The sequence below is a fragment of the Haemaphysalis longicornis genome, unplaced genomic scaffold, assembly GCF_048455015.1.
Source record: "Haemaphysalis longicornis isolate Haplotype H1 unplaced genomic scaffold, Haemaphysalis longicornis Haplotype H1 scaffold_3, whole genome shotgun sequence".
In the NCBI taxonomy this organism is placed as follows: domain Eukaryota; kingdom Metazoa; phylum Arthropoda; class Arachnida; order Ixodida; family Ixodidae; genus Haemaphysalis; species Haemaphysalis longicornis.
The window spans coordinates 120,423,495-120,449,661 of NW_027526335.1; the positions used below are offsets into that span (position 1 = coordinate 120,423,495).

The following is a 26,167-nucleotide window of genomic DNA, read 5'->3' on the forward strand; positions in this document are numbered from 1 at the left end:
TCCTAAAGCCTGAGAGAGATAAATTGTTTATTATACTGAAAATATATACAAGGCGAAGTTTTGCTTCTCGACAGAGGGTACACGTGTCGTTGGGAGAGAAAATAACATCGAAGAAAGAAAAAAAAAACACAGTGAAAGGGAAATGGAAAATTAAATATGATAACAGGTTATGTAAAGACTATGTGAAGACTATATACATACACACGCAGGTTATATAGTGACTATTTACATACTAACGCACCCACATATACTTACACACCCACGCAAAAGGATAACAGGGGTGGATGGGGGGTGGTGCCTGGCTTCGACAGTTCATGGGCGGTTGTTGAGGCCCGACTCGTCGAGGTACGAGAGGAGCAGCCTAAAGGCCTCTCGGTGCAGCATGAAGGCTTCCCGAGAACGCATGGCTCCTATGAAGTCGCAAGCTGCATAGAGAGAGAGGGAAAGGAGGGAGGGAGGGAGGGAGGGAGGGAAGCTTTTATCAGAGTTCAGGTGAGCATATTTGGGATCGGCGTCTTCATAACAAGACTGCGCCAGCTGTCTTCCCCTTTTCCGATAGCAAGAGCTGCGTTACAGGACAGGATATGACCAGCGTACACTGGTACTGCTTGCGTAAGGGGTTGGGAATGGGGGAAGATCTGGACATTCCCACACAAAATAGAATGGGTTGCCTGGGCTTGGTAGGGATACAGGGGTGATCATAGAGACTAGGATGAATGGCGTGTAGTATTGTTCGGTGTGGGTATGTGTAGGTCTGTAGTTGCCTCAGGATGAGTTCCTGCTATTTCGTGTCCTGATCGGTGACTGGAGAGAATGACATTTCGTTTGTTCAGCCTTGCACTGTGCCCGCGGTACCAGCAGCAACATACCATTGCGACATTGGTGCGCATTCCTTTTCCCGGTTGTGACTACAGCGAGAGCGCTGATAGTGTTTTGATTAGTCTGGAGAGAAAGTGCCTAAGAAGATACAACGTTGATAGTAGGTGAAAGAAAAAGGCTTGGATGGCATTGACTGTGCAGTATCAACAATGTATGGTAGGACCGTTTCTTCGGGAACCGGTAACCGTTATTTATTTTTTTTTTTGGTTGAGCACAGGGTCGGATACAGCGTGCTAAAAAAATAAGTTCGCGTTCGGGCTCACTTCCGACAAAAATACCGGTTCGGTTCCGGTTTTCGGTTCGGGTACGGATTCGGTTCGCGTTAGACACCCTGAGGGAAACAGTTATAAATTGCTCGTCCTAAACTTTTCAGCGTTTTCAAGCGCATGTTCAATCGACATGTACCTACCTTTTATGCACCAGTGCATAAATGCCGCAAGAGAATTTTTCTTGAACCGACTGCAAAACTATGAATGCGGCCCCACTTTTCGACATGGTCCCGGCTGCGTCGGCGTTTACAGATAGGGTGGTTTATGGTTATAGATAATGTCTCTGGTGGTAAGGTCGCACGAGCAGTGATTGTCGTTGAGTTATTCGGCCACTTTGTCTGTTGCAACAAGCTCGTTTTTATGAAAGGCTGGTGAGACTTTCAGGCAGTTTGGCCCACCTTTTCAGTAGTGGCAGCTCTTCCGAAGAGAGTGTTGTGTAGCGCAGTGGACACCCCGTATTGAAATTTTAGAGCCGCTCTTAAATCCGCGGCGGGGAAAGATGAGAGCGAGCTGTATTAAGTATTGTGTGGTGACCTGCTGCTGTGAAACAATAATAAGAACAGCACAGCAGAAATATGCTGTTTCTTAGTCATCTTGAAAGATGGATAGGTACTAAAAGGATAAGACAGAAGGATAAAAGATGGCGCGGATCCGTGACATTGGCGATTCCCAAGAGGGCGGCTGACCAAAGTGCTGTCTATTGGCACGCGCGAAAGTCTAATGTGTTACTGGAGCGTAGTGCGAAAGTTTAAATTTTTGTAACGAAATCTCACTTTCTGTATGAAGAAGCATCTCTCAGAAAAAAAAAAAGTCTTCAACACTGAAAAAGGCAGGAAGATATACGAAACTGTGGTGGCTCAATTTCGAATTCCTTCTCAGAAACAGTGGCATCTGATCCCAAAAAAATGCCTTGCACCAAGTGCGTGCCTTATCTATCCACTAGAAATGAACTGGTCCGCATTAATTGGATGTGAACGCTTATTAGGTATTTGAGCCTGGCAGACCTCTATGTTTAGTGAAGCGCGTCGATTCCAAGTAATCCTATTCCTGACATGTGAATGACGGGCCAGAAGCAAAATAAAAACAGTGTTTAGCTGCATGTACTCAACACGATGCATACAAGACTGGTGTAGATGTTGGGCAAAAAAAGGCAAACGGGTCGAGTAATTTGGCCGTTAAACTATCATTTTACCTGAACCTCTAAGCAGTGGTTCTCAATTGGGGGTCTCGAAAGCAGTTTTGGGAGTCTACGAAGATTCGCGAAACCATCCCTCCCTCCATTCATTTCTCCTTTCTTGCCGAACCTTTTTAACAATGCGCAGATGCGACTTTGCTGCACAAAATGTACAGAGCCCAGGGGCTTCTGGCGGGCGCCTGGGAAGTTGACAACTAAATAAAATTTTAGTGTCTCTTGCCTCCGGGCAGCACATTCGTTAGCGTTGGCGTTTTGCCCGACACCTCAGCTACGCAGAAAAAACAGACAAACAAAAGCTAGCACATTAGTGTTTGTGCGACTATCAGCTACAAGAGCAAATCGTTCGACAATATGGCAAGCATCAGCATAACAGCCACATCAAAAGGCGGACATTTTATATGTGTGGGCGTTTTAAGCTGCATGCGCAAATCGTTTTATTGCACGGACGAATAGTTATCATTCTGTGGTCCTCGATCTCTTTTGTAAGTTAACAATGTGTCCTTGCATACTCATGGTTGAGAACCACTGTTAAAGGGAAGGAAAACTTGCATGGTGCTATATAGAGAAACGTGAGGTTTTTGTTTAAAAATTGAAAGATTGATGCATCTGTTCTGTAATATCATCCCAAAAAGAAAAGGGGAGATTTAACTACAGCAGTACCAGACAGCGAAACAATATGCACTTAGAAAGGGCAATGTAAGCCTGTGAACCAGGAGTAGTGCAGAAACATACGCATACGAAATAACCAAAATACAGTGGAATATATATATAGCGGATCTGAACTAGAGTGTGAACACTGAAACAAATGCGCATACAGCTCATGATCTACGCCGTAGTAAAGTAGTATGATTATCTTGTCGAAAACCTCCATCGACTCAACGAACTTTCGTTCCTCCTTGCCGGTGGCAGGGGAATTCCGGCGAGATGCTAGACTGAGTTATGTAGGCCGGCAAATGCTTCCAGCCAGCTTCAGTACAAGTGCCTGGTGCTGTTGACTTAGCGCACCTCTTTCAGGCACCGGCGAGGCGCTGGAGGGGCCGCCCCAGATGCCTAGGCGACGGGCGGCGCCCGCCAACTTCCCAACGCCGTTTGTTTAACGACGCACAGCAGCTTTGGAGCGGAAGCGTCCCTTTCATTTTGTTTGATTAAATCTGTCTGTCTCCGATGGCCCACAAAGGTGACTGGCCAAATATTTAATTCTCAGCGGAATGAGGGGTGGTCTCCCAACAAGCCTGATGGCATACTTTTCCAACTTGAGGAGGGGTGACACAATAGGATTCCCGACCCGACAGCATGGAAGGTTAAGAAGGGACTGCTGTGGTTAGGGGGACTTTTTAGTGGTTTCCGTCCTTTCCGGCTCATGTCTGTCGGCCCACAGTGACGTGTTTCCTGGTTGAACAGTGTGGCAGGTGCGCAATTGTGACGCGCAGTTCACTTCGTGTTATCGTGCTTAACAGTTTGGTCAGCGCCCGTGATTTCACCAGACTGAGTTGGGGAAGACTACTGTAAAACAATTTACACCATCTTCCCCGCGAGAGGAACCATGGGGTAGATGCGACGCATCGGGGGTTTCCGTTGCGTTTCCGTTATGTTAGCGTGTCCATTGTTGTTGTGTGTCCATATTTTACGCAGCATGTTCACCCCCGATGCGTGGCATCTACCCCATGGTTCCCCTCGCGGGAAGATGGTGTAAATTTTTATCGGGGTGGCCGGTGCTTGTTACGGTTTCCCGACCATCGCGATAGCAGGCCTGTTAGTCTCCATTCAAATCATCGGTGGTCATCGCAGGATGTCACCGGCGGAGCGGCGGCGGAACAACTGAGCGGAGCGACGCAGTTACCGCGTTTATATGCAGCGGAATGAGAGAGAGCAGAGCATAGCAGCGCATGCGCATGTGTTAACCGAGCGCAAGCTACGCGCTAACCCGCACCCACGCACAGCTGGCACGACGACGGAGCGAGCGCCAGCGAGCGCTAACACGCAGATGGCACTGCGGTGAGAGCGGTGCTAGCGCGCAGCTGGCGCGGCGAGGAAAATGGGGGAGAGATGCGGACTACGCCGGACGACTCCTGAGGGACAAGGTGAGTGAAAGAGATGCGTCGCATCTAAAAGAATGTGTACAACTTTCTAAGAATGTGAAGGCGAAAGCCCTGTTGGACCTTCTGTTTATCCGCTGTTAAAGCTATTGCTGCAATTGGCGGATGTGCATACCACCACTAGGCGAGCCCCCGGAAAACACACTTTGAAGCGTTCCGCTCGCTCGTTATCGCCACATGCCTCCTCTCGCCCGATCGGTATCTTCACGTGACACGGCGGCTCGTACTGCACTCGTGGCACCAGCATAGCTACATCCGGCGATGCGGTTTCGCTCTCAGGCACGCGGTGCGTTGCCATTTCTCAAAGGTTTCCTCATACCCTCCTACAAGTATTAGGTTGTATTCACTGTCGTGCCGCGCATTCCGGCAACCATGTTTGTGCGCCGCCATGCCTATGCTGCCCGTCCCCGCTGAAGACCAGCTTTGGTTGGTTAAAAAAAAATTCCCCCGCACCTCCCCGAAGGGGATCGTGTAGAAATGCGAATGCATTGCACCGATGAGTGCGGTGCGAGTAATTATTATTAATGGCGTAATTAATGAAGAGAGCCGTGAGTGTGAACGTACCCATTTATTCATTCATCAGCACCTGTTTGTGTTATCGTTGTACCTGACGGCCACAACGACCGCCTTGTGGTCGCTAAAGTGCACGGTCAAAGGGTCTTTGAGAAGCATACGCTCGCGCGCCCTGCATTTATATATAGTCCGAGCGCGAAGAGGAGGAGCGCCCGAGATCTCTCTCCACCCGAGCGAGCTCCGCGATGCGAGCACCCTCACCCGACCGGGCACACTCCTCCTGCCCTTACCCTCCGCTGCTCCGCGATGCGAGCGCCCTCACCCGACCGGCACACTCCTCCTCTCCTTACCCTCCGCTGCTCCGCGATGCGAGCGCCCTCACACGCCCGCGCGCGCTCCTCCTGTCCCTTACCCTCCGCCGCTCACCAACTGCTCCGCTTGCTAGGCGCGCCGTAGCTGTTGCTAGGGGCGAGGAGGAGCGCGCGCGGAGAGATAACACCTGCGTGCGGACGCCGGCCAAGGGACGCAAGACAACCCCCGACTAAGAAATGCATTCGCATTTAAAAGCCGTCGCAGCTGGCACCACGAATGGGGTCCTGAAATGAGGACACCACTTCACATTTCCTGCTAATAAAGAAGTTTTTTCTCTGTCTACCCGTTGCTATGGTGCGGTCGTATTTACCGGCTCTTCTCAGCGCCAACGGCCACAATTCTTGGGTGTGACGCGTTAACGTTGGTTACGCGAACAGAGTGACTGTTCCATTCATCGGTGTGACAACTTTGGCAGCGATTTAACCCCAACTTCCTTACGAGCGAGTAGAAATTGGTCGAGCTCAAAGGCTGCAAAGTGAGCGCCGTAGTAGCGCTGTTGTGCGGTAACATCTATGCGGGCAGCAGCAGCACTGTTCTTTCTCACCGAGCTAAAACGCATTAGTTAGACGCGAAGTACTCTTTGGAGCTGTGTCCTACATCCCACCTGTTGCAGGACCATAGGTTCAACCCCCCCCCCCCCTCGCCACTCACAAGTGAGTGGTGAATGAGCCTCACCATCGTTTCGAGCAAATGGGAGTGCGAGTGAGTGCGAGCGCCACTCGCGGTGTGCCGCGCTCACCACTTGCGAGCGCGAGCGGCTCTTGTGGCAATCCCAGCACAGCACTCCTGAGTGCACGCGCCACTCGCAGTGAGCCCTGCTCACCACTCGCGAGTGTGAGCGCAACTCGCGGAGAGTGCCGCTCAGCACTCGCGAGTCCGGGCGCCACTTCCGCTTTGCCCCTCTGACCACTCGCGATTGCGAGTGCACTCACCACTCGCGAGTGCTGAGTGACGTTCGCTACTGTGGCGAGTGCACACGGGCTACTTGAGGGATTTGCGGAGGTCACCGCGTTGAGCATGCTTGTACTCGCGATTGACTATTCCTGGCAGGATCCGCTCACTGTGATGGTTGCTGCTGGTGCTATCGTACGCTCAACCACTAGTTAAAGGCACGATTGCACTTAGCTTCGGGAATATGTCGTCACTGCGCTCCTGTTATGGAGCACCGTGCAATTACCTCTCGGGTGGCGTGTTTATTCAGGAATACAATTTGGATGGACACCTGACGCCACAATGCTCATACTTCGTCATGTCACGACTCATGGAGGGACTGTGGCGCACACTAACACTGAACGATGTTTCGGGCTAGTAGCGTTCTGTGTCGGGATTCGCGTTGGTAACGTCGTCGCAACAAAGCGGATGCACTTTACTACCGCTGCGTGCTGCGATGGGAGCATTAGCAAGCATTAGCTATATACTGTCGTAGACTCGTAGTTGCTGGTGCACATAATTGGCTTGCTTGCCACATTTCTGAATATATAGGCTGCTCCAAAAGCGCAAATTGTGAGTGCCTGTGCTCCTTGGAAAAAGGGCCGCATATTTTTACGCATTCACGTATCACAATGGCGAAATGGTTGGGATGGGTGAATTGCGTTTAGTGGAAGAAGTAGTTCGTTTCCGAGGCCTTGGCGTATTAAACGTATCAGTATTTGGCAGTACTCCCCCACGGCGGCGCTCTGTTATGCTACTTCGTTTTCACGCGGCCGTAGCATCCCACATCCTTGTACGGCAGTTCAGGTGCTTCCCTTGAGTCATGCGATTTGTTGCGGTCCCTGTTTGACGCAACTGAAATGTTAAGAGCGTTTTTTATTCCAAAATAACCCAAAATTATTACCTTTCGTTATGTTGCGTGTATGTTGCATTGAATAATATACGCCAATGTACGTACCTTTTCCAACGTGCAGCAAACAACGTAGCTCGCCTTCACAACGACCTGCCATAGTATTTTCATTATGACTCTCCGACTGCGCCTTTTTGCTCAGTTCCGTTGCTCCCGCTGAAGTTTGCGCATTTGCTCGTGCACATTAACAAGGATCGTACGTTATCTCTGATTATCCATACGCCTTGTCGAATCGGGGAGTACGAATCGCTACTGCTGCGTGCAGTTTCTTAAATATATCATCATGGAACACACAGGTGGGCAATACCGCACAGCGCCATGGCCAAATCCCAGTCACGACGCCGACCAAAAAGGGGCTTTCGTACCTTGCGCTGGCTACTTGGTCTGCTTCTTCTTTTTTCGCATCCTGTTTTTGCCGCACGGCATATGACAGGAGGCTTAAAGAAAGGCAGAGCGAAGAAAGTAGGACAGCAAGAGGAAGCGAGAAAAGTAGTAATGCGATAGAGAAGGGCTGCAAAAAAGCACAGATGGTCACAAAACCGATAAGATATCGAGTCTACAGGTATGGATAAAGTCCAGTTACGGGCAAAAGTCCACCAGCGACCTGCAGTATCTATCTTCCAGCCCCCAGCGGTTGTAGTCGTCCGGTGTATCCCACCGGAGACCAACATTTATGAGCGCGTCGTCTCGAGCTGTCCTTCTTCCAGCACATGTCCACAAAAGATGTTCGGCATCAGCTTGGGAAACGTTCCTGGGTAGTTTTGTGGGTGCCCCCAAGTCCAAGTGACTGAAGGTGTGAGGGCCACCCCAGCCCGAAGCCTCCTGAGAGAAACTTCCTCCACCTGGGAAAAATTACGGGGGGAGGGAGCAGACACAAGGAGGAATTAGGGCACGTGTGTCCCTTCTCACAAGAGATTTCCGAGCTGAAACACGGGAGCGCGGATCACAAGGAAGGTGGTTAGGGCAAGATTCAGGTGCGGAAGAAAAGTGGGAAAGATGGTCCGCTAATCGGTTCAGTATATTCTGGCCATGCCCCTGTACCCAATGTACACGAATCATTAGCTGCGAAATTTGTGGAGGCTGTTGATCTCCTGTCAGATCAGATGTGTCTTCTTCACTTGCTTCAGATGTTTCCCAGCGCTGAGTGAGTCTGTGTATATATGCATCTCCGTGATGTTACGGAGTGCACTTGCAGCATTGATTGCGCCATGTACAGCCTGGAACTCCAGTAGTATCGGGTGTGGAGTTTCGGTGGTGTAACAGCGCGCGCCTTTAATTTCCGGGTGTGTGGCACTGAGGAAAGCAGTACGTCCTCCGTCCGGCAGAAGAACTGCGTCTGTGTACAATACGCAGTGACCTTCAGGGACTGTGGTATCGGAGGTTGGCGCTGGCTGGTCATGGCGACGATGCTTCGTTGTCTTATTGGTTGTTATTGTTGTGTACCGCCATGGTGGACGATCTTCTAAGGTTGAAGCCACGGGAGGCTCATTACAAAAATGTGACTGAAGCGCCGCGGCCATGTGATGTAAAAACGCTTGAGCTTTCCTGCTTCTTCGCGCTGGGTTATAAGCTCCGTTATGGTATTGGTTGGGCTTGTTCCTGTAAGATTGGAATCGGAGTAAGGCGAAGAAGTGCCGTGATGGTGCGCAGCGCCTCTTTGTTTATATTCTCAAGTTTCCCCCATTGTTACACGGTAAGTCTCAAACTGTGCATGGTACACTATGCGCGGCTGGAGAAGAGGGCGTACGAGTCGGCGAGCCAACTCCGTGCGGGCGCATCAACTACGTCCTGCAATCCGGCGGATCAGGTGCAAGGTTGTCGAAAAGTCTCTGCGTGCCATTCGGAGCCAGGGAATACCAAAACCAGATTGGTGGATCACAAATCCGAACACCCTCCGCTCTTCTTTGGCTGGTATCGCAGCTGAACCAATTTTAAGTTGAAAGTTAGCTGTGAATGCCATGCAGATAACGAACTAAAGTGTCAAAGAAAATGAAATATATAAATACCAAGTGAATGTAACTTGCACAATGGCAAATATATATTTAATTGAGCGGCCTTACTCTGTTAGCGAAAAACAAAAGAAAGGCTATAAAGAAACTGCCATAGCTACGGTTCAACTGCAGGCGAAACGCACTATATGCTAATTCTCCATTACGAAGTTTCGACGGAATTTTTTATACTCCGGGTACAGTTTTACGCTATCGGAATAACGGATTACGAACTAGCCGCCGCGGGCAGATTCTTGAATTACAAAACCTCGAAATGCCTCCACGAATTTGGAAACAAGCAAATATTTAGGTAGTTTATGGCACGGGATGCAAGATGCTACATTTTCAGTAACTCACACCCTGGACATGCTCTTCCTGATCATATGTGGGCATGAACTTCGAGAAAATAGTTTTCTAAACGTATATAGCAAGGAATTGACATTCCAAGATTGTCCACAACGCTCAATTGTGGTTTGTAAATGGGGAAATGTGTGTGCTTTATGCGGCCTTAGCTGGTCCACCATGGAAGCAGAATGACCATGATTGGAAGACCGGCAAGAAGCTCTCATCTGGTAATATTCTTTGTATTTCTGCTCTTTTGGTTACCTTTAGCGACCTCGAAAGATATTTTTTTTCTGCAGCGCTGTACGTCCTACTCGGGCTTACAGGCTAAGCTCATTGATATTTTTAGGGCCAAAACGCAAGTGGTTTTGTGCGCTTTACGCTAATATTGCAATTTCTCAACGCGGTGCTTCTCACCGTTTTTCAGTGATAACGGCAAGCAAAATATATAGGGATTTCATTACACATACCATGCTCATTAGACCAACTGTTTATTAGACCAAGGACACTTCTATTAGCCCTTTTTCAAAGGCCTAGTGACAACCGAATTCCATTCCCAATTCTCTGTAGTTCTCAAAGAGGTTCTGGTGGGCCCAGGGAGTTAGTTGTTGTGGTAAAATCGCCTTTTAGTGCTATCTCAACAGAAATACGCCGGTATTTTAGCCCTTGTCGTTAGAGCAAAAAATTATTCGTCTATTAATACACGACTTTTGTTGTTCAACACACGCTAAAGACATTCCGGCCTTAAAATAGAAGACACCATGAATTTCGAGCCCCCTTCAAATGAACACTCTGTAAATAGAAACACACCATTTGTAGTGTGCTCACAATACAAAATTCTTCCCTTTTTTTAAAGGCGGGAATCGATGGATGCAACAAAAAGATGCAAGATGAAAATACGAGACGTGCAGAGCTACCAGCCGAATGAAAGAGAATTGCATAAAAATGAAAGATGCTTTTGTATAGCTAAATGACACCAAATCATAGTTTTCTCCGGCCTGCCCACCGTAGCGGAAACTGAATCAAATACTTATTTTATTGAAAGCTCTGACTACAATATGAAATCATGCACCTACCCTTCGGTTACATATAATCATGATTTGTCCTACTGGCCCTGAATCGTCTTTTGGCTCGGCCGACAGAAGAAATCTCTTCACAGAACGAATGTGCAAGCGCAGCTTATCGCCAACATTTACGAGCGAAGCATCGAAAACCAAGGCTTCGTTATTATCGTCACGATTGTATTCGTTGAATTGCAATGAAGGCTCCGGTTACAAAAATCTCAGCCAGCTCCGTCCTTCCCCCCTCCCTCCTTTCCCCTGAAGACCCATCAATTTCTTTATGTGCATTTAACAAACAGCAGCCAATCTTCCTCTTCCTAAAGGCGCGAAGTAGCGCTTATCGGCACAATTCCGGGAGTAGGCTGGTTGCCGGCGATGTATGGGACTCTTTTTCGCATAGATCGGAACGTGTCGCCATGTCGTTTTCTTTTTTTTCTTTTAGGGTCTTCTGTCTGGAGTCTTAACGCGCGTTCCCAGTACTGAGCCTGTCTTTGCCGGCTTTTTTTAGAGTCTATCCGATGTTTACGGCCGCAGCCAACGAGCGTTTATTTCCATGCCGTACTTGTGATACGACTCTTCCAGAAGCGACGTTTTCTTTGTGAGGAAGCAGAATAAATTTCTTTGGTTGTGCGTTCGCGAATGCGTAATTTCCTGTAGTCCTAGCGGCTTATCTAACAGCGAATCTCTTATTGGATATGGTTCTCTGCATTTTCTTTCTGCGTGTCCAAAACCTTAGGTCCCGATTGATTCATTATGCTGTTTAACGCGCCGAAACTACACTACCCGTTACGAGGCTCGCGCTAGTGGAGGGCTCCAGATTACTTTTGACCACCTGGGGATCTTTAACGTGCGCCGAAACCATGAACTCACGGGCGTTTTCGCGTTTTGCACTCTAAGCGTTGCATTTTTATGCAAGCTATTCATGGAGGCGACACAAGCTATCATTCAGCATAGGAAGCGGACCTTACTCTTTAGGTGTTACGACTCGTGCTCGCAGTTGCGTGCACTGATATGTCCTGGCTGCTACAATAAGTTCATTGTGTGTCCAATAGTTTTCTGTTGTATTATAGAGCAGAAAGCAAAATGATGATACTACGCAATTTTACCAGAAACTTTTACGGCCCTGCCGATTACATGTGAAGAATGGACGACGCCCAGTGTTGTAAGAGATATACTTCTCCTGTCGTTGCAGGTTTTTGAATTAACCCAGAAGAAGCACTTCGATATTTCGTTCGTCAAACTGTTTATTCACTTCTCGTTGGAGCCAATTCGAGCAATCGCCGAAACGATGCTCGTCCGTGGGCCCCTCCGAGTCGTTCTCCTTGCTTTCCGCTTTCGCGGTCACCAAGAGCCCGGCCGCTCCCTCGCTTCCCCGAATTCCGCGAGCGGCCCCTCCCTCCAGTCGTGGTGTCCCGTTACTGCCAGAGGCGCCTCTTAATGGCTTTTCCTTTCCTGCGCCCGGCCGTTCTGTCGTCCCTCTGTGGTCTCTCTCCACGACTGGACGGAAGGTCCGCGCACAGTTCTAACACTCCCCCCCGCAATGAGACAGGGCTCATTCTACGTTATGTTGTTTCCAATGGGAACAGGAGCTGAACCGGTCGCTTTACTGTTTTTCCCTGCGGCACCCTGACCTCACAAGAGCGGATTTTGCCGTCTCGGCCGGGAAACACTGCTGTCACGATGCCGGTCTTCCAGAGCAGCCGCGGGCCGTCCTCCCGTATTAACACCACGTCGCCGACCCCAGGGACCCCTCCTTTCGTTTTCTTCGAGGCGTAGGCCGAACGAAGCTGCCCCAAGTACTCTTTTCGCCACACATTCCAGAACAGATGCAGGATCTGCTTTCGTTTTTGCCAGAGCAGTCGGAGCGAGGTCGCAGAGCTTTCCACGAATTTTTCCTCGTGCAGTGGCAGTGTGGTTAGGCGTCTTCCGGCCAAGAAGCAGGCTGGTGTGAGGGGGGCACCATCGTTAGGGTCGTCGTAAGTGTAAGTGAGGGGCCTAGAATTTATGACTGCTTCGACCTCGGCGAGCACCGTTGACAGCTCGACAAAGCCAAGGGTCTGCCGGCCGATGGTCTTCTTTAGGGCCAATTTTACACTTCGAACCATTCTCTCATAGAACCCTCCCCACCACGGCGCTCGTTCAGCAATAAACTTCCACTCAATGCCCGAGTTGGAGAAGTAGCTCTGGGAATCGGGGTGCCGCAGGGCCTTCCAAAGATTGCCCATGTCTTTAGAGGCGCGTTTGAAAGTCAAGGCATTGTCCGAGTAAACTACTCGGCATAACCCCCTGCGTGACACAAAGCGACGAAAGGCATGGATGAAAGTTCCTGTGCTCATGTCCGTAACGAGTTCCAAATGCACTGCACGCGTCACGGCACAGGTAAACAACACTATATACACTTTCACCATCTTGTCCTTCTCGTTCACAAAAAGGGGGCCGGCAAAGTCAATGCCGACAACCTCAAAGGGCTCTGCTTTGGTGGTCCGTTCGGGGGGAAGGAGTCCGGTGTCTGCCTCGATGTGGGAAGCACTGTACCGCCGGCACACAGCACAAGATCGCACCACACTTTTCACGAGTTGGCGTCCACGCACAATCCAGTATCGTTCGCGCAGCTGCACGAGTGTGTCTCTGGCGCCCGCGTGTAGGAGTTGCAAATGTGCTCGATTTACCAGCAGGACTGTATATCGGTGCTCCTTGGGCATCACGATCGGCTGGCGCTCATCCCTCGTCTTGTTCGCAGAGCAGAGGCGGCCGCGTATTCTGAGCAGGCCCTTTTCGTCTGCAAACAAGTTAAAGTCCTTCAACGAAGAGTCGTTTGAAAGCTTCATACGCTGTGTCGTGCGGCGTATTTCGTCCGAAAAGGCCGTTTGTTGAGCTTTCTTCAGCCAGTACTCTTCGGCTCGTTCAATCTCGGCTGCCGTCAATGGACCGGACGTCTTTTCCTTGCTTCGCAGGTTATGCAGAAAGCGCATAACCCAACCCGTCACGCGATTCACCTTTGTCGCCGAACTGAAACGCGTCAACTTCAGGAGATCGGGTTGTTCCTCGCAAGTCGTTGTCGCTACATTCACTTCCTTTTTCGTTTCCAACTCTTCAGGCGTGAAACTAGACGGACGCTCCTCGGACGGCCATACTTCCTCCTGTTGTCTTATCCATGATGGACCGTGCCACCACATGTCGCTCGATTTTAGGCTAGCCGCGGTCAAGCCCCTCGTCATGAGGTCGGCGGGATTAATTTTGCCTGGGAAATGCCGCCACTGTGCGACGTCCGTGTTTTGTTGGATCTCTGCAACCCGGTTCTTTACGAACTCCTTCCACCTTGCCGCGTCACCTCGGATCCAGTGAAGGGTGATCATCGAGTCCGTCCACAAGTGGATGCTGTCGATATGAAGCTTGAGGCTTGACCCGATGAATTGGCAAAGTCGAGATGCCATCAAGGCTCCCATCAGCTCCAGCCTTGCCAATGTGATGGGCTTCACTGGTGCCACGCGGCATTTGGCCATGATCAGGGTGCAGGTTCGTTCTCCTGTGCTGCTCTCTGTGCACAGGTATGCAGCCGCACCGTACGCCTTCAGGCTGGCGTCGCAAAACACGTGTAGTGTGCGGTGCACAGGGTTCCCTCCGATATTTCCCTCGTACGTTCGGGGAATGCTCATCTCACTGAGCAAAGGTAGCTCCTGGCACCACTTCGTCCATTCGTTCAGTAGATGGTCGGGTAAGGGATCATCCCAGGCGATGTTTGCCTTCCAAATTTCCTGGAAGAGTGTTTTTGCCCTCACTGTGAAAGCTGACAGGAAACCAAGTGGGTCGTACAGCCGAGCGCTTGTCTGTAGGACGAAGCGCTTCGTGTTTCTTTGCTCCGCAGAAAATTTGATGACAGGATCTGGAGCAAAGGTTAGGAGGTCTTCGTTAGGTAACCACGTAAGGCCGAGAACCTTTAGCAGGTTGGCGGGTTGACCAAGAGGTACTTCGTTGAGGCTGTCCTGCGCGAAAAGTTCTCTCATTTGGCCACTGTTAGACCCCCACTTGTGCAGGCGCATCGATGCTGCAGCGAAAATGCGGCTAACCTCGCCGTACACCTTTACCGCTTCCTCTTCGCTGGAGGCGCCGCACAGCACGTCATCGACGTAGATGCAGTTTTTCAGCATCTTCGCTGTTTCTGGGTATTGCTGCTCCATTTTCTCAAGGTGGCACTGCAGCGTTGCCGCCAAAAGGAAAGGGCTTGACGTTGTCCCGAACGGCACTCGAGTCATCCTGTATGCAGCGATTTCCGGCAAGGGCTTGTCATTTTCGGGCTTACGAGCAAACCACAAAAATCTAAGCGCATCGCGGTCTTCAGGGGCGACACTTATCTGCAGAAACGCCTTTTCCGCATCAGCGACGAGTGCGACTGGGTGGCTTCGGAAATTTAGAAGCAGGCGCACGATGTCTGGATTTAGATTTGGCCCACTGTCCAAGTTGTCGTTCAGCGAGTTTGCGTCCGTACTGTGCGATGACGCGTCGAACACGATTCTGAGCTTGGTTGTCGTGCTGTTGTCTCGCAGAACAGGTTGGTGCGGCATGTAATAGATACGCTGATTGCCGTCGTGTGGATCAGTGGGCGCTTCCTCTGCTACGCCATCGTCAATCAGTCGCCGCATCTCGGTGTCGTACCTTTCCATGAGTTCCGGGGCTCTGTTGAGCCTTTTTGTCAGGGAACGAAATCGTTTCTCTGCCACTGCGCGGTTGTCTGCCAACTTTACGTTATTCTTCCACGGCAGCTTCACCTGGTAGCGGCCGTTAACTGTCTCGATGTTGTTCTTGAATTCGTCCTTAACCTGACAGTTCGAGGGGTTTTGTGTTGTTTCCGACACACCGACGCCCTCTAGCTCCCAAAACTGCCTCAAAATTGGCGCTGTTTCTTGGTCGGCTATTGTCGTACGTAGGACGATCGCGTGGGCACAGTTAACCAGCTGACATGTTGTCGAAGTCTGACCCTGAACTGCCCAACCGAATCTTGTCTCCACTGCCATGAGTTTGTTTTTCAGCTTTCTTACAGAGCCCGTAATGCACTCCCAATAATAATCAGAGCCAACAAGGATTCCGGTGCTCGCGTTCGTTAGCAGTGTTGTGTCGTCACCCAGTGGGCAGCGAAGTTCTTCTAGCGACTTGCAAATTTCGTCATCAGGGCAGGGAATTTGTTGCTCGCAGATTGAGGGTGTTTCCAGCGCCTCAATTACCCTTTCCGTGTTTGCATTATGCCTGCTGATGAGGCGAACCTCAACCACCCGGAATGTTCGTGCGTCGCTTTGCCCTCCAAACACTCCAATCGAGAGTTTCTCCGTGTGGAGAGGCCGACAGCCGAGTCTCTTAGACAGCTCCTCCGTAATAAACGATCGTTGGCTGCCGCTGTCGAAAAGGATTCTTGTGATACTCTTAGAGCTCTGTCCACTGCTCCACGCTGTCACAGTCGGCATGAGTACGGAGGGGCGATCGGTTGTGTTCTCGGATGCATGCAGAGAGATGGGAGCGTTAAACACCTCCTTCACCTTCGTTTCTTCGCCATGCGCATGCATTTTTCTCAAGAACTCCGGGTCGCACATCGTCGTTGCGTGTCGTCGTTTGCAAGCTTTGCATTCGATGCTTGCCCTACAACGCCTTGCAAGGTGTCCGCGCTTGGTGCAGCGGAAGCACCTGCCTTTCGATGTTAGTATGGCCTTCTTTTCCCTCAGGTCTATTTTTGCGTTGCAGTCGGGAGTGTCGTGTGCCTTCGATTGACAAAGTAAGCACTGTGTGTCGGACGACGTCCCGTGCAAGGCCGCTACCGTTGGGGTTCTAGGGGGGCCCTTGTCTGATGCCGCGTGATGCTTGCGAAAAGGAGGCGGGGGCTTACCGTGGTTGTCGTCGGGTCGGCTTTCCGCTGCCCTCTCACGGCTCTCCAGCTCTCGTCGGTAGAAGTGGAGGAGAGATCGGAGTGGAGACCCTTGAGATGATGCTGATGAGCCGGTTGATGCAGAGTCGCCATTCGCTGATGCTGCACTGCTTGTCCCGTCACTATCCTCGGCTTGCCGGCGGTGATAATCCAAAATCATGTCCGCTGGAAGCACACGTAGCAGCACGGGGTAGAGCATTGCGCTGTACGACTCGTCCGCCACACCTAACGACTTGAGTCCTCGCATGTGCACCTGTAGCCTGTCGTAAAGACGCCGCAGGGCGGGCACATTCTTTGACGACGTCAACGGCTGCGCGTCGATGAGGCCTTGCATGTGCTCTTGTATCAACGCCGCTGGGCTGCCGAAACGCTGCTGTAGAAGATCTACGGCGTCGCTGTAGCACTGGGCAGTCGCTGGGAGTCCTGCAATAGCAGCCGCAGCATCTCCGGTGAGCAGGGACCTCAGGTAGTGGAATCGGTCGCTTGCAGTCAAGTCCGCATTCTTGTGCACTGATTGCTCGAATTGTTCCCAAAACGGTTGCCAATTTTTCCGCTTGCCGTCAAACCGAATGAGTTCTAATTTTGGCAGCTTCGTTTTTGGGGCTGAAGTTTTCTGCGGCTGAGGCTCGTTGCTGCTCGTGCTTGTAGTCTGTACCTGACGACAAAGACGTTGCGTCTCGATCTTGTGCTTGAGCCTGCCCAAGGAATTGGCGATCTTGTCCGAATATTCCAAGACCTGCTCGAACTCTTCGTCAGCGTCCTCATCTGTCAGGCACCGCTCGATCGCCGCGTCCACTTCTGACAGCTTGAGGCTGGTTGTTTCAAGGCGCTGTAGCATCGCCTTCAATGCGTCGACGGTCGGCTTGGCGCTGGCCGCAAGGCATTCGTCGATTTCTTTAACGATGCGGGTTACCTGTGATCGGATGGCCCGTCGTTTCTTTCGTTGAATCTCCATGTCGGTGCTTGAAGTGGAGTCGGTGGGGTCCGGTCGATGTGGTAATCCGTTCCCGGGTTTCGGCACCAAAATGTGTTGTAAGAGATATACTTCTCCTGTCGTTGCAGGTTTTTGAATTAACCCAGAAGAAGCACTTCGATATTTCGTTCGTCAAACTGTTTATTCACTTCTCGTTGGAGCCAATTCGAGCAATCGCCGAAACGATGCTCGTCCGTGGGCCCCTCCGAGTCGTTCTCCTTGCTTTCCGCTTTCGCGGTCATCAAGAGCCCGGCCGCTCCCTCGCTTCCCCGAATTCCGCGAGCGGCCCCTCCCTCCAGTCGTGGTGTCCCGTTACTGCCAGAGGCGCCTCTTAATGGCTTTTCCTTTCCTGCGCCCGGCCGTTCTGTCGTCCCTCTGTGGTCTCTCTCCACGACTGGACGGAAGGTCCGCGCACAGTTCTAACACCCAGCATGGAACGGCAAGGAATTGATCAGTGTTGAGCTGTTGGGATTGATAAACCGAGCACGGCCATTAATAAAACGCTGGAAACATTTAGAAATAATAATACAAAATTATTCGCCCTGGACAGCGCTTCATAATTGGGAACCAGCAAACAACCAATATAATCTGTAGTCGAGCGCCACGGACTGCGAATTATATAAGAATACCCGCCGTGGTGGCTCAGTGGCTAAGGTGTTCCGCTGCTGAGCACGAGGTCGGGGGTTCGATTCGCGGTCGCGGCGGCCGCTTTTCTGATGGAGGCGAAAAGCAAAAACACCCGTGTGTTCGAGATTTCGGCGCACGTTAATGATCCCCAGGTGGTCAAAATTAATCCGGAGCCCTCCACTACGGCGCGCCTCATCGCCTTCGTTTCGTGGGCGCGTGAAACCCCACAAATGAATCAAATCAATTCTATAAGAATAGTTTAGTTGAACTGTGGGTTTTGTTAGGACGGTATTTTTAACCACGAATCAGTGAAGCATGGTTTCCTTTTGTTCTTTAAGCGCTCTTTGATTTATAGGCAGCGTTGAAATTTGAAGAAATTACAAACGATCAAAATTAAGTACTGCTGGTACATGCTAGCGGTTGCCGACCCCTAAGAGAAGCCCAATGCCCGCAGCGTCACCGCAGCGTGCTGCCGAGTTTGCCCTCCCAGTCCGTCCGTCGCTCTGGCGGGCGCCGAGGTATGCGTACTGCTGGCGAAGCCTTTCCCGCAAGTAGACGTCGTCTGCAGCTGCTGCCGCTCCCAGTGGCGTGCGATCGTGGTCTGGAAGTCATGCCGCTGACACTCCTCTCTTGAGCAACGAAGGAGTGCGAACTTTCCCGCCTACAGCGAGGTCCGAAAAAGTGGCGCTTCCTAGTTCGCCACAAGGGCTGCTTAATGGCCCAGGTAAGCCCTCTACTTTCAATGCATTTTTGGCCATCTGGAGGTGCATTTTTCTCGGCATCTACAAAAGGTACCTACGTAAGGCATACATCGTTTTCTTTAAAATTTTCGTCTCTTTTAGTTGTTCCACAACTAATAAAATCAAACTGCCGTTAATCAAGTTACTTTTCTTCTTACTCTTTCCGCCAGTACCTACAGTGGGAATTTATTTGCGTATTGAAACTTGTGCAATGTAAAACAAACCGTTAAGTGCCTATTTTCAATTCTGGCACAGTAGATGTGACAACGTATGTAGATGGCAGGAAAAATATCGGCTGGTTATCCTAGAAAATATAGGGAGTAATGGTACCTATGCAATAAAAATGTTGTGTTTGGATAATTGAGCTTAATTTAAGTAAAGAGGTCCAAAATAATACTTTTTTTCACAACCTGCACTGGAGTCATTTAATTAGTAAGCACCGGCGGTGTAATCACTGTCGAAGTCAGTTTTCCGCTTTTCAGGGTGTCGTCTGTCCGCCCTTCATATTTTGTGAGCTGTCGTGCAGCTCCGTTCGTAAAGTATCTTTGATTGCGGTCACCCTCTTTGAGCCACTTGATGGTCGTGTAACGGCCAGGGTTCAACCCGAATGATTTCAAAATGTTCGCTCGTACGATGCTAAAATAATGGAATGAAAGAACACCATCCATTGTTGCAATGTTGAGAATGATAAACCAAACAAAGACATTTTTTGGCGCGAGGGGCTCCGAAGCACAAATGTGGAAAAGACGTGCACAGCGTCATTGCATTACCTTCGCTGAAAATCAGCTGTGCCATGGTTGCCGAACAATCTCTTTATACAGCTGGTTACAGACAAGCGTTTTGCTCTGGAGGTGGAAGTTTCTCGATAAAAAAATGACAATAAACACGATGCACCTTCTAAAACGGGAAGTGGTCACTTACTTCTTGCTTACGGAAAAACTGTTTTTCACCCACAAATACGACTTTCCAAAAGAAGTGTGAATATGGAAAATGCGGATAAATCGAGATGAACTTCAGTAATTTTGAAGACGAAAAAAGTCTCCTTTTTTAAAAATTTCGCCTTACACTGCGCCCTTATGCTTCTCTTCGTCACATATGGTGGGCCGGCGAGGAACGGATTGGTCTCCGGCCGTGTGGTATACTTGACTCCCCATGCCTGGTACTATGGGTCTGAAGGTGGACCGTGTTCACTTGTTCACTGACTGCGTACCCTTCGTGCCTGCGAGCAGCCGCCGTAACACCTCGCCAACTGCAGTAGTTGAAATTACCTGACCGACATCTGCACTGTTCAAGCGCTCCTGGACATCTGCTTGAGCTTATGGCAATGTTCCTTGTTTGCCCGGTATATTGGGTAGATATTTTGGCATTGTTTATTTAGGTACGGCTTTTATAAATAGGGTTTTGTGCATTGCTTTTGCGCGTGAGCGAACCCGCCTTGCAGCAAAGCCGACATTACCATGGACTCTAAGGGCAAAAATGGTTGTGACTAATTTTACCAAAACTTTCGCAACAAAACCTACTTCACAGTTGGCCACTTCAACGACTCTATTGTTGCACAGAAGTTTCTTTACATGTCATTACTAGTTAGTTCACAGCGAAGTTGTAACAGTGATGTAATTCGTTTCTGCTGACAATTCTTGTGCATCAACTGAAGGAGCCTGGTTACAGAAAACGCCTTTAACTCTTTTTTGATCAAAACCTTCCCAACAAAAATTCATCATGATTGACCGCTGAGACGCCTCCATCATTACTCCAAGCATTATTAGTTGGCACAATTATCTAGTTTATAGCGAAGCTGTAAATGTTACGAAATATTGGTCTGGCGCCCTCAGTACTTCGGTGTGAATGGAAGGTGCATGATTGCAGACAACACCTGTAGCCACGGAGCAACAATTATTGAAATGGCGCAACAGGACTTGCTCCTGCGGTGCAGTAAAGTCCCGGCGCCGGGTACGGCATCGGCGCGCCCTCTGTCGCAAGGTGCCGGTAAACGCGCGCGACGCGCTTTCCAGAAAGACTCGGCGGTTCAAGCGGTTCAAGGTCAATCAGTGCATAGCCGGCTGCCGTCATGGACAGACGACGCCGACGAATCCCTCACGTGACAGGCCTTTTATTGGGGTCGGTATGCGGCGGAAGAATTCTTCGTGTTTCAAACATCTTTGTCGTTAGACCAAGGGGCTTTGAATTCTTTAGAACGTGAAACCTACAATAAAAAAACGTGGTTGAGACGCTAGGTATGACTAGTTCCAGTGAATGATGGTTCTAATCCTCTTTGCCGTTAGTTCCTATTTAGACTGTCAAAACTTCCCGCCCTGTCTGTGCAACCTGAAAAGCGCGGCAAATCTGAGAAGCCCGCGAGAGGCGAGAGCGGCGACACTGAACCACTCGTGGCGAAAAGGCAGCGTCGACAGATCGGATGGGCATGCTGCTCAGTACGTACGAAAGCCACATCGCGTTGCCGCAGCGGCCCCGCCTGGAGCCACCACCCCAGGCACGGGGCAGACGCTACGCATCGCCACCACATTGCCGGGGGTCCGTAGCTAAAGGTCCACTCCACCCCAGGCCACCTACCAGGAGTTGGCCGCCCTGCTGCAGGACGACACTGCCGGACGTCTGCAGGTGTACAGGGATGGCTCCGTGCAAAAATCGACGGGCAGAGCCGGAGCCACCTGCACGGCCCTAGAACTTGGCACCAGCCAGGTGTGCAGCCTGCCCTTCCCGGCCTCATCCACCCACGCAGTGCTGGCTGGACTCCACTTGGCCGCGGATCTTCTTCTCAAGCAGGGCCCCCAGGCCAGGGGGATAATCCTGACCGACTCCCGGTCTGCCCTCCTCCGTCTGCGAGCTAGTGACCAGCCAGGAAGCTCCAGCGGCTACGTAGAGCGCTCGCTGGCGGCCAAGCGTCATGCGGTGGAGGCTCAGGGGTGTCCACTGCGACTACACGGGCTGCCATCGCACGTGGACATCGTGGGCAACGAGGTAGCAGACGCCCTGGCCAAGGGTGGGTCCTGCTCACCAGGCAGGAGTTCCAGCCTCCAGGGACGTGGTGCCATTGGACGCTGCAAGTACTATTCTGGCCCGGGTGGTGGAGGCCCTGCATCCAGATACCCGAGTGGTCAGTAGTCGAACCCAGCGAGTCCTACCCGGACGCATCAGCAGAGACGCCCGGTCGCTCCTGCTTCGCCTTCGGCTTAATTGCTGCAACGTGGGAGCTCGCCTGCACCACCCAGGCTGAAAGCACCCCCCCCCCCCCTGCTCCGACTCCCCAGAGCCCGAGACGCTGGAGCACTTACTGTGCTCTTGCCACCAGCATGACATCGCAAGGGAGGAACTCCGGGCCGCCATCCAGCGTGAACCAAGCCACAAGCTGAAAGACTTGCTTTTCCCAACGGGTCCGGACGCCTTCCGATGGGAGGTCTTTCAGCACCTCCTGAACTTCCTGGTTGTTACAGGACATGTGCATCGTTTGTTGCCGTCGAGCCTTGGACGAGACGAACGCTACATAGACTGTACCCCACTCACCTCTTTCTTCCCTCTCTTTCTATCTTCCTATCCTTTGAATTAATCCGGAGCCCTTCACTTCGGCATGCCTCATAACCTGTGTAGTTTCGGCGTGTTAAACACCGCAATCAATCCGTCTTTTGCAACGAGTCTTTGTGTGCGCGGTCACTCAGCTGGAACTTCAGAAAAAAATCGATTCTTGACTTTTCACTGCTAATTTTAGTCTCTAGCTTTGCCGCATGTGCCTAAAGACGGAAAATACCGCAATGATGTTAGCACTCACGCCCGTATTTACTTTGTTTCTGCCTTTTTATTTTCATAAGTCAAATTGTGGTTGTCAAAATATTCAGTGCTGATAGACTTAACAAGTTTGATGGGTATCTATTTTCAGGCCAGCCATCCTCGGACCCTACACACCCAGATCACATTCCAAGTGTGTTCCCGTACAGGGTGCATGGCAACTTGGTAGAAAGCTGACGAGATTCAAGCGTGCACAAAAAAGCAGCGGCTCGAACCTGCTCTGGGTGTCCCCGGATCACCTCCCGATGGCAGCGCTGACCAGGAAACCACGAAGAGAACGTCTGATGCTGTCACAGAAGCGACTCTTTCCATGCAAGATATCCAGGACAAGCGCTTGCAGAAAATGAAATGCTTCAGAAGCGCATCGTTAAATTGGAGCAGGAGCTAGCAGCGGCCAACCACAAAATTGCCATACTTGAAACCAGAGAGGAAGAGCCCATTCATCTTCCGAAGGTAACTGAGGACATCGTGATGAAGTCTCCCAAGACTGTCAATTTTTTCACGGGGCTGGTTTCCAAAGTAATGTTCACTACGTTGCTTCAGTTAGTGCTGTCTATCTGGACACCCACTGCAAAGACACGCCTGAACCCACAGCAGCAATTTATAATGGTGCTGATGAGGCTGCGTCTCGGCCTGCTTACGAAGGATTTGGCGGGGCGATTTGGCATTTCGGCAGGCAGTGCAAGTAAAGTTTTTGATGCGTGAGTTGATGTCCTGGCGTTAAGCATGAAAAAATTTGTCATTTGGCCATCTCGGACGGCACTTCGGTCTCACTAGCGAAAAGCGCCTCAAGACCCATTGTTTGAGAAGGTCAGAGGAATTATTGACTCCACCGAGATATTTATTCAAAGGCCCACATACATGACAGCCAGAAGCCCAACGTACTCCAACTACAAGCATCATAACACCGTGAAGCTGCTGGTTGTTATATCACCATCAGGAGCAATTTCGTTTGTGTCAAAGGCTTGGGGTGGCAGAGTGTCAGACAAGAAGCTGACCTTGCACAGTGAGCTGCTCAACAAGGTCGAAGAAGGAAATGTGTTTTTGGTTGACCGAGGCTTCAGATGTGAAGAGATGTTTGGAGCTCGTGGTGCAGTACTTCTAATGCTGTCCATGACGAAAAAGCGCAAACAACTGCCAGGTGAGGAAGTAACTGCTTCAAGGAACCTGTCGAGTGTCAGAATACACGTTAAGAGAGCCACACAGAGGCTCAAAGTATTCATAATCTTCAAGACTGTGTTGCCCATCAGCTTCATTAGGAGACCCGGTGATGGAAATTGTGCAACTATTGACAAGCTGGTGGTGGTGTGCAGTGGGCTGGTGAACTTGCAAGCACCCATCATAAATGATGAGCAGTGAACTCAGCAGAGTTGGCTGTGCGTGGTGCTCTAAAGAGTGAAACATTTTTGCCGGTGCATGAATAGTGTTTGCACATTTTTTGTGGCACAAGAATAAATGTTGCGCTAGTTGGCACGCAAAGGTTATTCAGTTATTGATAAGTCATGTGTGCTTAATAGGCCTTTTTTTCTGTATCGCCTGTAGTTTTTACAGGTTGTGCGTTTACGTCACCTGCCAGTTTTGTCTTCTTTAGTGTAGCTAGAAAGAATTGTTTTGCTATCTTCTGCCCGAGTATTCATTTCTTATTGACAGCTTGATGGGTGTTTTACTTTATTTAGGCAATTCCTGTTTGCATCGCTACTGGTTGCCCATGTTTGTCACAATCATCTATTTAAAGGCTGTTGCAATGTTTTGCACAAGGAGAAATGTTTTGCTGTTTGGCACGTAAAGCTTCTCTTTTTATTGTTAAATGTCTGCTTAACAGGCTAGGTTTTTTAGGTATTGCCTGTAGTGTTTTGGAGGATGTGCATTTATGCCACATGTGAGCTTTCGACATTTTTAGCGTAGGTACGAAGAACTCTCTTGCTGTCTCTGCCCTAATTTTTTGCTGCTTGTTGGGCGTTTTATTTCCGTTTCGCAATTCCTGTGTGCATTGATATGGTTGTGCATTTTTATCACACGCATGTACTTAAAGGTTGATGCAATGGTTTTTTCTTGTCTGTTCAGTGCTGAGCAATTTGTGTGGGTATGTAGCAGTTTTTGTAATTTCTGCATTTATTTCAAAGTGTTTTTTTCATTCGCCTTCACAATTATGGGAAGAACAGTCATCAATTTCCCCCTGAAATAGGCGTATTCATCTGAAACTGCTTTGTTGGGCAAGAAGACATTTTATTGCTCAATCAGTCCACCATCAAACCAGCAAAATTATTAGCGTGCTGTACTTAGTTGTGCAGGCTGAGTGGTGCATTCTTTTTATTTGCCTCTCAATATTTGGCAAAACTTGAATACATATTAGCCTGGCCGGCAACCTGGCATGCAGTGCACAACCCCGACTTAGGCATGCGTTTGAGCTTGATGCATAATAAATGAAATGTGGCAAGACACGACGAGCACTCAACAACTCTGCCCGTCCGAGCACCATGGCAGTGGCAGGTTGTTCGTGCACATTCCATTTGCTTTACATTACGTGAAGACTGCAATTCGTGAAATATGCAGCTGAAGAAGAAACGTTCTGCTTTCACTTCAACTGCTGCCCAAAAAACTTCATCGAAGGCTATGAGCTAAACTGTGAGAGACACTCCGGTAAACGCGGCGAAGTATGACCGACGGAGGCCAGTTACGGCCATTTGTGCCTGCACCTGGGTGTAGTACGAGTGTTCACGCTTAAGCTGTAAGCTGTCGTTAAGGTAGGCTGGATGCTTTGTAGTGTTAGTGAGGCAAACTCGTATCACCGATGCAGGACATTTGATTTCTAGCACTGCCTTTGCACAGCATTCGCAAAAAACAATGGCATCTGGAGATGCAGCAAGAAAAGGTTGCCTTTCCATAACAAAGAAACCGCAGCCATTCATCTGCAAACCTCTCTATCTTTTAGATTCGCTGGCAATGAATGCGGCCTTTGCATTTGGCTCCATTTCAGAGGCGTACCGAAGGTTCGCGAGACGAGGCGTCTTTATGTAGCCCATAATTTCTGCTACGAGCCCATCAGCACCAGTTCGGCATGCAGCTACAAGGTGGAGCACTGACGTTGTTATTCTTCCTTGGCGTTCTTGCTGTCATCTGGGTGAGCTAGACTGCCCCCTGGTGTTTAACTCAATTTTGTCATATTGTTCAGAAGTAAGTTGAACTTCCTTTTTTGCTTCCAAGCTGACGTTTGCGTAAATACCAAGTCGCAGAGGAGAAAACTCCGGAGGCTGTTCTTGTCGCTGGGGTTGCTCAGCAGCTGCTTCTGGTGCAGAATCCGTCTCTTCACTGTCCATGATCGAGCTCAGAAGAAGTGTGTTTGGGGCAGTTACTTGGAAGAACACAAGTAAAAAAATAGACTGCCAACGTACCGTGTCCCACACTAAATGCTCACGCACTTCCTGGTAACAACTAGCCCGTAAAGTTGCTCCTGATCACCAGGAAAACTTTTAAAACTAAGGGACAATTGACAACTTCTGAAAGAAAAAGAACTCTAAAGAAACTTGTCTTGACGTGACGCAAAAAAGCTTCTAACTTGA

General features: G+C 50.0%; 2 protein-coding genes and 1 pseudogene across 2 annotated transcripts; 1 reads left to right on the forward strand and 2 right to left on the reverse strand.

Annotated features, from left to right (window-relative positions):
- Positions 1 to 312: 312 nt before the first annotated feature.
- On the reverse strand, positions 313 to 17,421 carry LOC144175403 (uncharacterized). The gene is made up of 3 exons (XM_077704484.1): positions 16,360 to 17,421; positions 12,192 to 15,372; positions 313 to 425 (listed from the first exon to the last, which is right to left on the reverse strand). Exons 1-3 carry the CDS (start codon positions 17,419 to 17,421, stop codon positions 313 to 315), a joined length of 4,356 nt encoding a protein of 1,451 aa, XP_077560610.1.
- LOC144175404 (uncharacterized) lies at positions 17,420 to 23,966 on the forward strand (annotated as a pseudogene).
- Positions 23,967 to 24,928: 962 nt separating this feature from the next.
- Positions 24,929 to 25,492, reverse strand: LOC144175405 (uncharacterized). Its single transcript, XM_077704485.1, has 2 exons — positions 25,397 to 25,492; positions 24,929 to 25,138 (listed from the first exon to the last, which is right to left on the reverse strand). Exons 1-2 carry the CDS (start codon positions 25,490 to 25,492, stop codon positions 24,929 to 24,931), a joined length of 306 nt encoding a protein of 101 aa, XP_077560611.1.
- Between the last annotated feature and the right edge of the window lie 675 nt (positions 25,493 to 26,167).

Coding starts and splice junctions, on each gene's coding strand:
- LOC144175403 (XM_077704484.1), bottom strand. CDS start 17,421: ATGGAGATTCAACGAAAGAAACGACGGGCCATCCGATCACAGGTAACC. Junction 15,373..16,359: donor GCCCCCCTAGAACCCCAACG/GTAGCGGCCTTG, acceptor TCGAACTGTCAG/GTTAAGGACGAATTCAAGAA. Junction 426..12,191: donor AGACGGCAAAATCCGCTCTT/GTGAGGTCAGGG, acceptor CTCTCTATGCAG/CTTGCGACTTCATAGGAGCC.
- LOC144175405 (XM_077704485.1), bottom strand. CDS start 25,492: ATGGAAAGGCAACCTTTTCTTGCTGCATCTCCAGATGCCATTGTTTTT. Junction 25,139..25,396: donor AAATCAAATGTCCTGCATCG/GTGATACGAGTT, acceptor CACGAATTGCAG/TCTTCACGTAATGTAAAGCA.